This window comes from Fukomys damarensis, unplaced genomic scaffold (assembly GCF_012274545.1).
Source record: "Fukomys damarensis isolate Sample0158 unplaced genomic scaffold, DMR_v1.0_HiC HiC_scaffold_20, whole genome shotgun sequence".
NCBI classification, from domain to species: domain Eukaryota; kingdom Metazoa; phylum Chordata; class Mammalia; order Rodentia; family Bathyergidae; genus Fukomys; species Fukomys damarensis.
Window position 1 is genome coordinate 41,428,606 of NW_022900932.1, and position 17,205 is coordinate 41,445,810.

General features: G+C 36.5%; 1 protein-coding gene across 1 annotated transcript in view; it reads right to left on the reverse strand.

The window, feature by feature from the left end:
* Cpeb3 (cytoplasmic polyadenylation element binding protein 3) overlaps positions 1–17,205 on the reverse strand; it is a 189,218-nt gene that overhangs the window by 71,024 nt on the left and 100,989 nt on the right. Inside the window, exons 11-12 of the mRNA XM_010632135.3 lie at positions 10,799–10,966; positions 8,796–8,885 (exon numbers count right to left, since the gene is read on the reverse strand). Of these exons, the coding sequence (XP_010630437.1) occupies positions 8,796–8,885; positions 10,799–10,966 (258 nt within the window). The remainder of the gene's footprint in view (positions 1–8,795; positions 8,886–10,798; positions 10,967–17,205) is intronic.

The window sequence follows — 17,205 nt, forward strand, 5'->3', positions numbered from 1 at the left end:
GCAATTCATCTGAAAAATATCTGAAGACCACTGGACCAAGTATGAGAGACACTTGGTATAGACCAATGAACTAAACATAAAAAACACCCAGGTCTCAAAAAACTCACATTCCAGTCTGGAAAACAGAAGAACACATGTAATTTTTTCAGGCCATGAAAAGTCATTTAAAGAAAAACCAAATGAGGGTAAAGGCAATAAAAATGTTGAGTGAGAGAAACAGGAAAAGAGGGTAGAGAGACTGCTACTTTAGATGAAGAAATCAGAAAAGATTTTTGTATTAAGTTGACATTTGAGCAGAGGTCTAAAAGAAGAAATACGCCATTTAGAAATCTGGAGGAAGAGAGTTTCAGACAAAAGGAGTATCACTATGAGAGGATTTACTTGTCCTGTTAAAAGAACAGCAAAGAAGTTAGTGTCCAGAGTAGGTAAGAGAGACAATGATAGGCAAGTGATATTAGAAAACAAACACCCAAGATTCAACATACAAGACCTAAGAGAAAAATATTTAAAGATTTCAAAGACAAGATTCATACCAATGTGGTTTCTGGCTTCTGAGGGGGTCCATTATATGCCAACCACAGAAGTAAAAAGGTATGCTCATAGCTGCAATGTGCTGTTTATCTGACAGAACTAAGCAAAAAATAAAACAAAACAAAAACAAAAAACTTGGTGCAGACGTCCAAATTAGCATAAATTTCATAAACAAATTGCTTTGGGAAGGCATTGATATCAAATCCAGAGCCATTCAGTCTCATCTCTTTTAACTTTAGTTAAGTAGCTTCTAATTTAGCCTAATGAAAATAATCTGATGAAAAGGCTATATACAAGAATATATTAACAGAAGTAATTATTTCTAGTAGCTTAAATGGCCAACAAGGAAATAAATTAGGATACAGCAAATAGGTTAGGCAGCCTCTGAAACTATGAAAATTATGTGGAAATTTGAAGGGAGAAGAGAAGAAAAGATATTTTTCTCTGCTATTATTATTCCTTCTCTCTCAAACACAAAAGATATGTATGTCTGAAGACCAGATGGAAACAAAAAACAGTGACAGCAGGTTCTGCAGGGGAGGCAGTATTATTCTTATTGTTCATCAAACAGCACTTGTTCAGTGAAACCCACATTGGTTAGTTCCGGTTCTACTGCTTAATTACATGAGGTGATCAGAATATACAGTGAATTATTACAGTAAAAGACAGACGGCCATGAATCCCCCTCAGAATACTCTTCTTCTAACACACATATCCCATTGTTCTCACCACCTCTTGAAGCAGTTCTGGAAGTCCTCTGATGAGTATCGTTATGAAATATGATAAAAAATACAGCAAATACTGCTGCCAAGGATCACCCCATGGAAAAGCAGACCCCTAAAAACATCATGGCATGACTTCAACCACCTGATTCACCAGACTGGCACCCTGAGACTTCTGGCTCTTCCCAAAGTCAAAATGACTCGGAAGAGTAAACAATTTGAACTGATTCAGGACATCAATGTTGCCACAACAGCATAACTAAAGACACTCATGAAAGAAGACTTAAAAACTGCTTCACAAGGTGGCAAGAACTGCGGGACAAATGTATTTGAAAAAAGGGGGAGTACTTTGAGGGGTATTAATGGCAATGTGCCTTTTACTATAATGAAATTCCTTTAATTCAAACATTCATTATATGCTTTGATTATGCCTCACACAACATTGAGGCCTAGAACTAGGACAGCAACAGAAATTGCGGTTGACAAGTGAATCACAACGATCTTTATTCCATGGTCTTCTCAGTAACCCAACAATATCCTCTGATGCTAACTGCTTTTTTTTAAGGATCTTTCTTTAGCCTCTATAAACAAGGACTGCAGGCATGCACCATAACTCCTCATGAGCCTCATAACAGAAATCTAAAAGGTTACTCTGACTAATTCTGATGAAAAAAATCAAAACTAAAACCAAACATAAAAACTCAACCTCTCCCGCTCAACAAGGCAGAGAAAAGAAAAGCCTTCAGTAATGCCTAGGCAGTATGAAAAGTATTCTATGTGTAACTTCTTATTTAATCTCATAACAAACCACATGTAGACAGTATTGTTATTCCCGTTTTTTAATGAAGAAAACAAAGAAATTTAGGAAAATGGCAAGATGTAGAACAAAAATTCAACTTACGTAGTTTACTCCAGACCTGTATTTAAAGACTGCCTTGAACATGTCTTCTCTGGGCTAGCCTTACTCCTAAATAACACTAGCGTAATGCAATTAAAAAACCTCGGGCTCTGAAGTCAACCTGTTTGGGCTCTAATCCCAGTCTTACCATGACCTTGGACAAATTACTCTCTTCTAAGACTATTTTTGCCTTTGTTTATAAAATGGGAATTAAATAAATAAATAAATGGGAATAATAATGATTCCTAATTTGTGGAATTGGGAAAATTAAATGAGATTAAGCACATAAATAGGGACCCATTGCCTAGCTCACAGCAAGCCCTTGGTAACCACTAGTCAGGCTAAATATAAAACTTACTCATTTTGATTCTAAACACAACCTTATATTACTACTATCCCTATTTTTCAGGTTATGAAACTAAGGCACAGAAACATTAAAAACCCTGTCTAAGGTCATATAATCAGTAAGTAGAGAAGCCCAGTAAGTCTAGACTGGGATCACTTAATGTTTCACATTGATATTATTAAGTTCCTCTGGAAACTGTAGCCTTCTCAAATCAGTACTGTCTTTGATGGGTGGAGGGGAGAGGTAGGAAAGGGAAAATGGGTGATAAAAGGATTTTTTTTTTGAGACAGAGTCTCGCTATGTAGTTCAGGCAGTCTTCAGACCCACGGCACTCCTGCCTCAGCCTCCCAAGTGCTGGATTACAGGCATGCACTACCACTCCTGGAAGGAATTAAAATGTGTTATGTACATGTACCGACTTCCTACAAGGAGTGCAAACATTATATACTATGCATATTTAATAATAAACTAAAAAGAAAAAGGAAATAAAGAAAGATCTCTAGATTCCCAAAAGACCAAACACAAGACCCTTCCAAACACAGATTGATACACAACAAATATTTGATGGACTAAAATTCTCAATGCTGCATGACCATCTGTACCAGAGTGTGGGCCTCTGTATGGATCATGCTCTGTTCTCTCACCTCATCCCTTTTAATCTGTCTTCAAACAATTAGTACCCAAACTATTCTAGATATAATAACATTGATAGAATTCTGTATGAATCTATAGCATGGAGTTTGGTTTATGCCATAATTTGGGGGGGAATCCCAAAGACTCACAACTTTAACTCAACTATTCCAGAATTATAAACCCTATGATTCCAAGAAACTTTTCCTCAATATTTTGAATTGGATTTCTTCTCATCTCCAAGAGCTAAATACAGAAAATACAAAACAAGACTTTGTTTCAATTTTTATAGCTCTTTCAAGTTGTTTTTAAATTGATATTTCTACTTGACCTGAGTCCATTCTTTCTTCACCCCAAAGACAAACACTATATATCTTCATGTCCATGCTCTCTGATGGACTAAAGGAATTTAGAGGAAAAACAAAAAGAAAACAAAACAAAAAAAAATCCTATTCTTCAGTGCCCTTTCTTTTATAACACTTTCTCTGACTTTGTAACATTCTATCCATCATTCCTTCATTTCTTCCAAGGCACTATAACCTTTTCAAACTCAATCTTTCCCAGATCATAGTCCTCTGCTCAGTACTTCCCTACACTTTACAGCTAACCCCTCCCTCAATTTTCAGGTCTGCTTAAACACCATTTTCTCAGAGAAATTGTTTCCATACCCTTACTGAAACAGATATCCCCTCTTTAGAGTCTATTACAGTTTGTTTTTCCTTTAGGGATAATATGAAAATCTGTAAAAATGTTAATTTTTGTGACTGATTAATTGTTTATCTCCACCAAGAATGTAAGCTTGTATGGTCTGGGACCACATTCCACGCCTTCCGTGTTCTCAGTGCCATTCTGGGGAACCCAAGTGTTTATTGCTTGTGACCTACAGACGGATCCAGAGGACCCTAAATCTTCCGCAAATGCTTCAGTGGCCAATGTGCTGGAAAAGGCCCTGTCTGTATCACTTCCCACTCTCTGGTCCAACTTGAAGGGACAGTAATGTACCTGGACACTGTTTGCTATGTGGATTTTAGGAACTTCACAATCCACTGAAAACAGTCATCATTTTATAAACCCTACTTCATATCTGTACAGGTAAATTTGCTGAATGAATGGATGATTCTGTCATTTCCATTAAACGTATATTCTCTGGGACAAAGACCAAAAGGCTCAATAGTAGATGATTCTTTTTTCCCCCTCTAACTTACACATAAGCCTAAAATGCTCAACCAAGTAAACTGTACCTAAGGGGTAACCTAGTGACCTAAGGAAAAGTACAGTTAGTAGGAGAAGGCATTATAGGAGGACATTAGTTTGAGATAAACAATTTTGATGTTCTCAATATCAATTAAACAATGTACAAGTATTCTCAAAGTTATTTCAGTCTTAGAATAATACAAAGTTTCATTAGCTTCTCCCACAATAGGTCAACCTTCAGATGTTGGCTGAGAGCAAAACAAAATAGTAGCCAATAGTCTAATAATTATTTCTCCTCCCTGACCTTAATCACCAGAAAGGCAATCTGCTCTCAGAGGACACAATCAAAGAACTGGAATCAGGAAAGCTTATTTTCTTGTGGACATTCCTCTTATTTGTCCAACCCATGCTTTAACCTCAGCTACAAAAGGAGGACACCAGCACTGATGTACTATGTTCTATATTATCGTGCTACCAAAAACCATGAAGGTTGTAGAGCTACTACACTCAGTACTGCTCAGACCAACTCTAACATTCTCTTCAACTCTCAGAAACAAACTTAAGTAGGATGTTGTAAATGTGACAAATATACAGAGCAGGGAGACACAGTGATCCAGAAACCATTACATATAAAGGATGACAGGGACAGACAAAAATATTTAGCTTGGAAGTGAAACAGATTGTGGAAACAGATGTCACAATGATGACTTGTTTTGTTCTGTTTTATAAAATTCCACTGACCAATGGGTAAAGACTGCAGGGAACATTTGACAGTGTGATAGAAGAAAAAAATTAATAGAAAAGTAGGCCTGCAAGTATATAGACTTCCTCTAAAATAAACTACCTCCCTTGTCACTGGGTGTCTCAGAAGATAAATAAGCAATTTGATGGGTTATTTTAGATCAGAGAACAACAAACTTTTCTTACAAAGGGATCTATGGGCCACATACAATCTTTTTAAAAACATAAAAATAATCCTTAGCTCACAGGCCATACAAAAACAGGTAGTTTGCTGACCCTTGTTCTAGAAGAGTTCTGTCTAATAGAAACATGAATCACGTGTAACAAAAAATTTTAGCATCTATATTTTAAAAGGTAAAAACAAGCCTGCAAGGTTAATTTTAGTATATTTAGTCAAACATACTCCAAATTATTTTAATATGTGAACAAAACTACTGAGACCTACATAAAAAATGAAGTCTTTAAAATCTACTGCTTATTATATATATATATATATATATATATATATATCATATCACAACTCAAAAAAGTCGCATTTTAAATAACTTCTTAGCTGTATATGACTAACAATTATCATACTAGAGCAAGCAATTTAAAAAAAACTTGAAAATTCTATTGAGAAACAAATCAGGCAATATTTAAGTCTAACAATTCAAATCAATGAGTAAACAAAATGACTAGCCAGTAAATAATACTGGGATGACTGACAAGCTACTCGGGAAAAATTCAGATGGATTTTTTTCTTGTGCTATATTTCAATAAAAATTGCAGACCCAAACAAGATATTAATGTGAAGAGCAAAATAATAAAAACATCAGAAAAACACATGAATAGTATTGTTTAAATTGTCATATAGTAGGGAAAATCTTTTAAAGCATGTCAGGAAAACTCAAAAACCATAAGAAAAAACTGGTAAATTTATTTGATATAAAAATATAGTTTTGGGCTGGGCAGGGTACTGTACATGCTTGTGGTTCCAGCTACCTGGGAGGCTGAAGCAGGAGGATCTCCATGTTTTGAGGCCAGTGTGGGCAATTTAATGAGACCCTGTCTCAAAATAAAAAAATTTTTAAAAAGCTGGGGATGTAGCTCAATCATAGAGTGTTTACAGTGTTAGGCCCTGGGTTCAAGCCCTGTTACCACAAAACAGTCTTAATAGCTACTTTAAAAATTTTAAAAATTAATGATCATATTCAGTAGAATCAAACAGGATTGAAAAGTGGGGGAATATTTCAAATATAAGTCAAAGTACTTTTAAAAATTCTTAATGTAAAAAGCCTTTACAGAACTGGGTGTGGTGGTTCACGTCTGTTTTCCTAGAACTCAGGAGGCTGAAGCAGGAAGATAACTTTTAGTTCAAGGTCAGCCTGAACGACATAGGGAGGTCCTGTCTCAAAACAGCAAAACAAAACAAAAAAGCCTTTACAAAAAGATAAACACCCAAAAGTAAATGGGACAAAGTATATATTTAACAAGATAAGAAAATAAAAAGATTAGGAGATGGCCAAAAAAGAGAAACATAAATGCCAAAAAAAGAGTTATTTTAATCATCAGATTGGCAAAGAACAAAAAAGAGATTTCCCTAGACCTGCAACAACACTGGGTTTTGCAAACTAAATTCTATGGGTAGGAACATAAAATGTGTATGAGCGGGCCAGGGATTTAGCTCAGGGGTTCTGCCACCTGCCTGGGAAGCACAGTGATCCGAGTTCGATCCCCAATACCCCACCCCCCCAAAAAAAAGTGTATGAGCCTCTTAAGGGCAGCTTGGTAATCTATATAAACATCTACTCTCACTTGTAGTAGCAGTCACAAAAAAGCGAGAGGCATAGCTCAGTGGTACAGTGCTTGCCTCAGGTTCATCAGGCCCTCGGTTTGCAAATAAATGAATAAATGAATGAGATGAGATGAAGACACAAGGACAGTCACTGATGAGTGATGCACGACAGAAACAAGAGTAAACAACTTAAATACCATCTAGGCTTGGTTAAGTAAGACATGGCCTTTAAGGAGAGCACAGGTTTGTTACAGACAGATGCTGACATTGCCAGAGAGTAAGATGCAGGTTATGAAGACAGCAAGTGCAATGTGATCTATTTATGCAAATTTTTAAATTTCATACAAATACATACATTTATAAAGAGATTGGAAAATATTTAAGAAAGTGGTTATCTCGAATAGAGCATAATTTGCTTTGGATATGACTATTTAGACATTTATCTTTCATTTCTTACAATGATCAGAGGACACTTTCTATGTCAGAATCACTTTTATACTCTCAGCATATTTTTGTAACCATCACTCTTAAAAATATCTTTTGTACACATCATTTTACAGAATGTGCTACATGCATTAATGTGATAAATACATTCACTTACTGGAAGGAAAAAAAACCTTTCCTGATGCATCGAACTAGCATTAGAAAAATAATTTATAGCCAGGTGTGGTGGCGCATGCCTATAGTTCCAGCACTTGGAAGGCTGAGGCAAAAGGATCATCACAAGTTCGAGGCCAGCCTGGGTGATATAGTGAGTTTGAGGCCAGCCTAGACTACAAGGTGAGACTATGTCTCAAAAAAATTTTTTTTCATATATGTCTTTATTCTTTTACTAAATAGCGTGATGATTTCTATATTTTGTAACATCAACTTAATTTTCTTATGTAAAAATTTTCTGGAGAGAATTAACAAAGAATGCTAAAAGCAAAAAGCACTCTTTTTACTAACTTGTGATAGAGGGCTACAGAACGTGTGGAGAGAACTACAAGTGACAAAGAAACCAATAAACCAGAACTATCTTCACCAAGATAAGCTCTGGTTTGGTTCCTATACAAGGAATAGGAAGAAGCATTTTGACTCTATTTTCTAGTAATGAATGTTATACAATAACATCAAAAAAGCCTTTTTTCAAAGATGGACAGTACCTCTGGGGCTGAAGATTTAGCTCAGTGGCACTACCCCTGCCTGGTAAGCACAAGGTTCTGAGTTCAGTTCCCAGTACCAAAACAAAACAAAAACCCCCAAAAGGACCTTTGGAACATATCTGCAGCACATAACACAAGAAAATTTCCTTTTTGATCCAAAACAGACTTGTATATAAATCTAGGGACACACCCAGAGTGAGCATCACTAGAAGAGTTCTCTGGGTTCTGCAGAAATGCCAAACTATGAATAGACAAAGCAATATTTTCATCTCCTCATAAATTATCAAAACAGCCTCCAAAAATAAGAGAGACAAAATCATGCGAAGAATTTTTTGCTAGTTTGCCTTCTGCCTCCTAAACAGGCTAAGTTATTTAAGATACAGAAGTGGATAAAGGTAATTTCATGCAATGCCATTCTTCAGCCAATAGGTTTTCCAAGTCTGGGATTTATAAGATTTATAAAACCACAAGGTTATGAGACACAAATAAAATTTCACTTTAAATAATCTTTTCCTTTATCACTGCTGACATCCCTCAAAAGTCTAGATCTTTTCTCTCAAAGTTATAAAACCTTAGCACAAAGCTCATCCACAACAGATTTACAAGATTTCATTGTCAATAAAATACAAAGAATCCTCAGGTTGAAACATAATACACAAAAGGATGGTCAAATATTTTAACAAATATTTTCTTAATCTAGGGGGAAAAAAGTCAACTGCAATTTCAAGAATTAAAAGGCTGCCTCAGATCAAACTGTCTGTAAGACAAACTCTCCAACAGGCAGCCAGTGGAGACATTTTAAGTGCATTACCTTTAGGAGGAAAATATGACTTGCTTTCCGCTTTATGAGGCCAGTCTACCACAAGAGGTCCAAATCTGCGAAAGCTGGCAGTGATCTCATCTGCAAAACAAAGAAGAAAGGTTAGCAAAAGAGGAAAAAAAATGTAATCAGAATAGCACAAAACACATCTTTTTATTAAAAAAAAACAAAACGAAACTTTGTGGGCTGAAGTGGAGATCAGTGGTAGACCATTTGCCTAACATACAAAGGCTCCCTGGTTCAACTCTCAGCACTGCAAAAATAAACAAACACTAAAAAAAATAAAAAAAAATAAAAAAAAGAAAAAAGAAAAGAAAGAAAGAAGAAAAGGAAGAAAAATTTGAGGGGGTACTTTCTAAAGTACTAGAAATCAAACTTAAACACTATGGCTTGGATATGCATTCTGTTATTTGCTTTTAACTACGCAAAATTTGTTTCTAACTATTATTCATTTCTTTTCACTGCCAATAACCTTGATAAAGAATTTGGAAGAAAAAATTCTAGTATTAGCTAAAATGACCTCTAAGTCAAATAAAAAAGAGATTCTAAAAATAAGAATGTTCTGTTTTCAGAAAAGAGTAAAAGTACAGAAAATATTTTCACTTATATGGAATCTTTAAGCTTTTGTAGAAGTAAACTGATTTACTTGATGAGAAGCAGGGAGGAAACAAGCAGGTAATTCTATTTGGTGGTGAGAAAAAATGTTAAAAGGCAGTATCTCTTTTCTCTCATACATACTATATAATTTATAAAGAATATATATATAAAAAGTGGTAGCTCAATAAATGTGTCTGACTTTTCACTCAAATCAGAAGGCTAGACCGGGTGTGGTGGTGCACGCCTGTAATCCCAGCACTCGGGAGGCTGAGGCAGGAGGATCACTGTGAGTTCGAGACCAGCCTGGGCTATATTTGTCTTAAAGAAAATCTGATCTGCTGGGCATGGTGGTGCATGCCTGTAATCCCAGCACTGGAGAGGCTGAGGCAGGAGGACTGCTATGATTTTGAGGTCAACTGGGCTACATAGCAAGTTCAAGGTCAATCTGAACTACATAGCTAGACCCTATTTCAAAAAGCAAACATACATACATATATAAATGGTTTTTCTTTTCTCATAATGAGAACAACATGATAAATTAACCAAGTTTCATAGTTAGAATAATGCTGGCAAAACAAATCTGTTTTAATGTTTTTATAGCAGATCCAAAGCCTACTGAAACAGTTATTTATTTCATCCATGCATTCAACAAATATTTACTATTTAATATCTACTATGTGCTAAAAGGAATACTTTCCTTGATTTTAGGCATAAGAGAAAAATCCACTTTTATTTTGGACTGTAGTATCTCAAAAATATCATTAATAAATCTAATTCATCCTCATTCTTTCAAAGACAAGCAGGAGATAAGCTTTTCATTAATAGACATTTAAAGTAAAATATGATGGTGTCATAACATGAGAGAAAGCTCTAAATCAGACTGACTAGTATGTAACTACACCATTAGCTACATAATCCAAATTATTTCTCTGATCCTCAGTTTCTTCATCTAAAAAATGATGACAGGGGCTGGGGATTTAGCTCAGTGGTTCCATCGCCTGCCTTGCAAGCACAAGGACCCGAGTTCGGTACCAAAACAAAATGATGAGAGAATGTACCTTATAAAACAGCTATGAGTATTAAATGAAATATTAAATGAGATAATAAGAAATGCTTAGTACAATAATGGACTTAAGAATAAAAGTTTCATATGTATTAGTTCTCATCATACTACCCCTAAATTAACAAGCAGGGAATGAGAAACTGTTGAGACTCCTTCATTGCCACATATGAACGGTAGATACGATATGTGTCATCTATTACTTCCTCCTTTATCAAATATTCTCACCTCCTACACATTAAGATATAAATATCCTACAGCTGACTTGGAAAGTCAAGGTCAGACGACACAAAGCACAAACCCAGACTTTCGGATCAAGTCGTTAGTGAATGCATACCTTCATCGATGTCAGGAGGGAGGCCTCCAACAAACACCTTTCTAGAGTAGCGCTCAACTCGCTCCCCATTCTGACAGCGAGTGGGAGAACTCAAACCAGATGACAAGGCCTGATCACCATGGCTGTCATCCAAGAAGGCGTCTTCAAAGGGAAAGAGAGAAGATCGACCTGAAACAAACGTAGGAGTTTCTGTAATTAAAATGACTTTCCTGGACAATACATCCTTTATTAGAAGCCCAAAGTGCAGAAAGAAATGTACCAAAAAAATGTGTCCTGAGACGTGGCCTTTCCAATAGAATATATTACTGAAGATTACCAGGTCTACACAAGTTTATACCATCTTTTTTCTCTAAGGATATATACAGCCCTGAGATGATAATTAAGGAGGAATTCTGCATTAAAATTGCAGCTATTTTCCTTGCTAAAAAAGCATTACATTTTATCCATGCAGTCCCTATCACAGCTACTAAGAGCATATTTAACAATTATTTTTCCTTACTTTGGTCATTTCTTAAAATAAGCAGAAAAAATAGTATCTATTCACAGATTTTTTTTTTTTGTAATGTGTACTTGATGGTGACCTCATGGGCTCAGATCTAAAGATTGCCCTGAGAGCAAAGGGAATATTAAACTGATGACAGAAGCTAACAACTCCTAATGCCGGACTAAAGATCCAGTTTTCCCTGTCATGCCACTTATGTCCATTTAAACATGAACGTGTTCTATAAGGCAGGACAAGTAAATGAAAACATAAAAGTAAAGATGTGGGAGGTATAGATGTAGATGTGGTCACTCTATCTTAACATTACTAATCTCAGTTGGATGATATGTAACTAAAAATATATGAAAAGAGTACAGGGGTCGTGGGAATATTAAACTGATGACAGAAGCTAACAACTCCTAATGCCGGACTAAAGATCCAGTTTTCCTTGTCATGCCACTTATGTCCATTTAAAAATGAACGTGTTCTATACGGCAGGACAAGTAAATGAAAACATGAAAATAAAGACGTGGGAGGTATAGATGTAGATGTGGTCACTCTATCTTAACATGACTAATCTCAGTTGGATGATATGTAACTAAAATATATGAAAAGAGTACAGGGGTCAGGGATTTAGCTCAGTGGTGCTGCGGCCTGCCTTGCAGGTGCAAGGACCCAAGTTCAATCCTCGGTACCAAAAAAACAGAGTACAGAATTATTTTCATTAACTCCACCCACTGTACATGACTATAAGAAAGATACCAGCAGTTAGTCTGTCGAAATAATGCCCCTTGGCATTGCAAAACAAAGTATGTTTAAAAACAAATATATTACTTGTTCCAGTTTCTGAGTTCCTGGTAAAACTTTCCACTAAGTTCTACTCTAAAAAATAAACTGTCTTGAAGGCTCTAACTTTTGAAAAAAAAAAAAAAAAAAAAAAGAAATTTTCCCTTTTCAAACATATTCACAAAAGGAAGGAAGGGACAAGGAAAAAAGTGACAACAGTAGAAAAAAATGGAAAAGTCTTTTTTACATAGGGAGGGGAGGAGTTTGAAGAGGGAATGGAATAAAATAAAATTTATTATAAAATAAAAAATATATTCACATACTGTATTCTTCAAAGAGAGAAGTGTCTTTCCTGTTTACCCTATCCTGTCCATATGTCCCTGAAACCTAGGTTTTGTACAACAGCCAACTCTCGATACCAGAATATAAACAGTTTAGAAAAGTACTGAACATTTTTTAACCAAAAAAACGTTGCTGATATAACTTTATTTTACGAACAACCCATTTGACATAAGAAAGGCACTATTTCGACGTTAGGAGTTCAGAAATAAAGGGGCCAAAGGTATGCTGGGGTGTGTGGGGTCAGAGGAGACCAGAGAACTACAAAGAAACAAAATAGAATTTGTCACCTCATGGCACCTATCTTGTTTAGCCTGGCAGGAACAAACTAATAAATTCTCATCCTTTGATGTTTGTTTTGATTGTTGGACATAAAAGAAATAGATCTGCATCAACTATAGGCAAAATTAGCTTCCCAAAGTTATCCAGAGACCGTTCTCCAACAGTGGACAGGTTATCTTTTCATGTAGTCCACACTCAGTGAATCTCACACATACTCAGTGTTAAGCTCATATCCAAATCACCATTTCTCACAGAATGGTCCTATTCCTCCTACCTCTAGAACCTTCAACATTCATAACATGAGATGCTCAGAAAATAAAAACCGGTAGAGAGGAAGCGGAAACCAAATGATTTGGGGCAAATATTGCATATTTTATGCCCTTCCTGGAGATTTCAATTCACAATGGGGAGGTGGGGAGAAGTGCTGCAGTGAAGAAATATTAGCTTACTCCAGTACTACCCAGATCTAAGGTAAAGAAAGTCTTTAACCCCCAAAATATAAGAGCAACAACCAAACATGAAGCTCCCTGCTGAAGAATCACAGTCTGATGAGGGAGATAGGCAAATACAGATAATCATAAAATAGATAAGTACTAAGGGAAGTCCACGGGACACAGAGTTCAGTTTGCTCTGATCTCTGGAGTGACTTCACAGAAAGGCAACTTTAAGCAGGATCTTGGGAGAGTGGTCGTTTCTGACGAAAAAGAGAAGAATCTACGGAGAAAATACCTTCAAAATGCTCTTGATCGTTGCCTCCAAGCCTGCTCCTCTCTAGAATTCCTTAAAGATTTCGATTAAAATGAGTATTATCAGGGCCAGGGATTTAGCTCAGTGGTTCCACAGCCTGCCTTGCAAGTGCAAGGACTGGAGTTTGATGTCCAGTACAAAACAGAACAAAACAAACTATTATCCATACCCATACCTGGATCCACACCTGATCCAGAATTCTAAGAGTCATCCTTGACATCTCTCTCACATGCTACATGCCAAATCTATTTCTTGCTAAGTCTTGCCAATTCAAGCTCCAAATAAACATTCCCTTAAATTCTCTCCACCCAAGGGCCAGGGATTTAGCTTAGTGACACCACACCCACCTTGTAGGCAAGGTCCTGAGTTTGATCCCCAGTAACAAAACAAACAAACAAACAAACAAACAACATTCTCTCCATCCCCAGGCCTAACACTCTGGTCCAGACCACCCCATCTCTCCCCTGGACTCAGACTAATGAGCACATGTTGTGTATCTTCTTTAGTCCAATAATTACTGTGTATTCCACAAAACAGTCAAAGTTGCCATTTTCAAACATTAATATGAATATGTAATTATAGGGATCTAAGTTATATAAAAATTATTATATCTTGGAAACAGCCTATTTGCCCATCCGTTGGAAACTGGATAAAGAAGTTGTGGTTTTTCTATAAAATGGAATATTACTCAGCCATAAAGAACGAGAAAATAGATTCATTCATAGGAAAATGGATACATATTGAAGATATACTCCTAAGTGAAATAAATAAGTCACACATGTGTAAATACCAAATAGTTTCCCTGGTGTAAATAATCTGCAACAATGCATAAGATTCTAATAAGATTACTGACATTTAGAAATGGGAAGAAAGGAGCTAAAGGTGTAGGGAAGGTGGGATGGGTAGGGGAAGAGTAAAAAGGGAAAAGAAAAAAATGTGAGAGAATGAAAAGATGAAAATCAAGTGTTTGTAGATGGGGAGGAGAGGAGGGGGTGAAGGGAGGGCAGGGGTAAGGGGAAAAAATGAGAATCAAGACTTGTCATGTAGAGGTACAAGATCCCAACAATGAATGTAACTGTACTGTATCCCTAAAATGTACCAATAAACTCAACTAAAGCTGAAAAAAAAATTATTATAAAGTCAGAAAGGGACTAGGCTCTCAAGGAAGTCAGGGTAGAAGATGAGAACATATCAAAACTGTGGATGAAGAAGGCAAGACCTTGAGACTAAAGTCACAAGGGCCAGATTTACATACTTTTCTAAGGTATGAATGGAAATTTGACATTATACTGTAATTGGTAGCATCCTTTTGGGATTTCCCATAGAAATAGACCATTATCTCCCTAGGGGTGGGCTATCCTCTCCCATCCACTAAGACTAAAACTAAGACTAAGATTACTAAAACAACAAGAACTACTAAGACTAAGATTAAAGACAAGTCTACAGATTATCAACAAAGTTAATGATGTCATCTGTATTCCCTTGCTACATGCCCTCTTGCATCAATATAAACTAAGCAGCTACATTCGTAATCTTTTTTCTTTAGTGAGACAGGATCTCACTATGTAGTTGAGACTGACCTGGAATTCACTACGTAGCCCAGGGTGGTCTCAAACTCACAGCAATCCTCCTGCCTCAGCCTCCCAGAGTGCTGGGATTACATTGGTGCGCCACCACGCCCGGCCTTATACTTGTAATCTTATTGGCTGATTATAGTTAGACTCACTTTGTACTCCTCTCATGACTTTGCCCTACAAAACATTCTTGGAGAGAAGACCTCTGGGGCAACCCACACAGCAGTTGGGATCCCTCCTGTCTCTGAAGCTATTCCTATTCCCCAATAACACTTTCCTACTCTTAACCTCTCCCGTCCTCTGGAATTCATTCTTCAACTTCAGGGGACAAAAACTTAGCACATCTGACATTTAGCAAGTTGGGAGTTATATCGTAATCACACTCCACACTCAATATCCCCACAACTTCATTGCTTTTAGAATAGAGTACAAAAATGTCTGCAAACTGCTCAATCTCTGCTTACTTCGAAATCAGCTGCTGTCTCTCCCTCTTTACTAACTACTCAAACACACAGATCTTTGTATTTCTTCATTATCCCTTCTTGCCACAGGTGCTATGGACGAGGCGTCCCCTCTCAACTCTAAACAAGCATTCCTTTCTCAAACTCTACAATTTCCAAATTAATTTCTACTAATTCTTTAGGTCTCAGTTGAAAAGTCATGTCCTCAGGTGCAACCTTCCTTTAGCTTTTAGATTAGTTAGACCCTTCTATCCAAGAACAGCACCTTGCACTACAAGTCTTTACACTTTTCCCAATTACTATTAGACAACTGTGTGGGTTTTTATTTTTTGTTTTACCAATCCCATTAAATTGTAAACTCCATTACCATAGCGACCAATTTGATCTTGTTTACCAGCATGTCTTCCTGCCCTAATTAAAGCACATTAAAGGCACTCAAAAAAATGTTAAATGTGAGATAACATGGCAACATCCAAGGAAGGAAAACAGTGTGTGCAGAGACATTCTGCTGCAAGCACACCCTGAAACACAATACACGGCTTTGAGAACACAAAAGATGTGGCCATACCCTAGAAAACTGAATTCTTTTCCCATTTTTATTTGCACAAACATCATGTTCTAAACTCTGTCTTACAAAAGCAATGGGAAATTTTTCTACCTTTAGAATTCAATATTTCATTCTAATACTGTTTTTTTGAACTATAGTCACTCCCTGGGCACTGTAGTACTCCCATCAAATCCATCTCTGTCCTACCAGAATGACTTTGCTAAGATCTCTCTGATCATGTTACACCCAAATTCTACTACACCTTCTATCACTTCCACCAGTAATTTGAACCTAGCAATTGGAGGTAGATGGGTTGAGATTCTGAAGAAATCTTCAACCATTCAGATGAGGGATGAGGACCTCCTGAGCCAGAGCAGGGAAAGAGAAAAGCAGATGTTCAAGATATTCTGAAACAAAGGAAACTTTTCTTTCTCGTGGCCAATATAACCAGGCCTAGCCCAGGGTATTTTGGCAAAGAAAACAAAAGCAAGAGTTGTAAAACTTTGGACAGTTTTCAAAATTGCTTATGGGTGCTTAAGGTAACCCCACATTCTAAAATCAACTTTCTATCTTAACATATACTTATTTTTTGTTTTTTGAGACAGGGTCTTCTTATGTAATTCAGGCCAGGCTTGAACTCACAGCAATTCTCCTGCCTTAGCCTCTCAAGCGCTGGGATTATAGGCATGTGCTACCATGCCCAGCCTCTATTTTAACATTTAGATAGAGGACTACTGACCTTAGCAACAAGTTATCCTTGAAAATACTAATAATCAACATATAAATATATGTTAATAATTAACATATAAATGATGTTTCACTAACTATACATAGAAACTAAAAATACAGACATCAAAACCCAATTCCCTCAAATCTTCTAATCTAAATTTGTAGAGGTCTGGTTGAAAATCTGCACTTTTCGCAAATTTCCCCAATGATTCTCATGCTCAAGTTTAAGAATCACTAAAATGGATACTATCTGCAGGGAAAAGGACAAAAGTAAGAACCAATATACATCATGTAAAGGTACAAGTTTCCAATGATGAATATAAATGTACTATATACCTAAAATGTACCAATAAAAGAATTTAAGAGAAAAAATTAAAAATAAATAAAATGGATACCATCTGTCTGCAGCAAGCAGCTACTGACAAAGCGTGTGGAGCCTTGCAAAACATCCAAGTTCAATC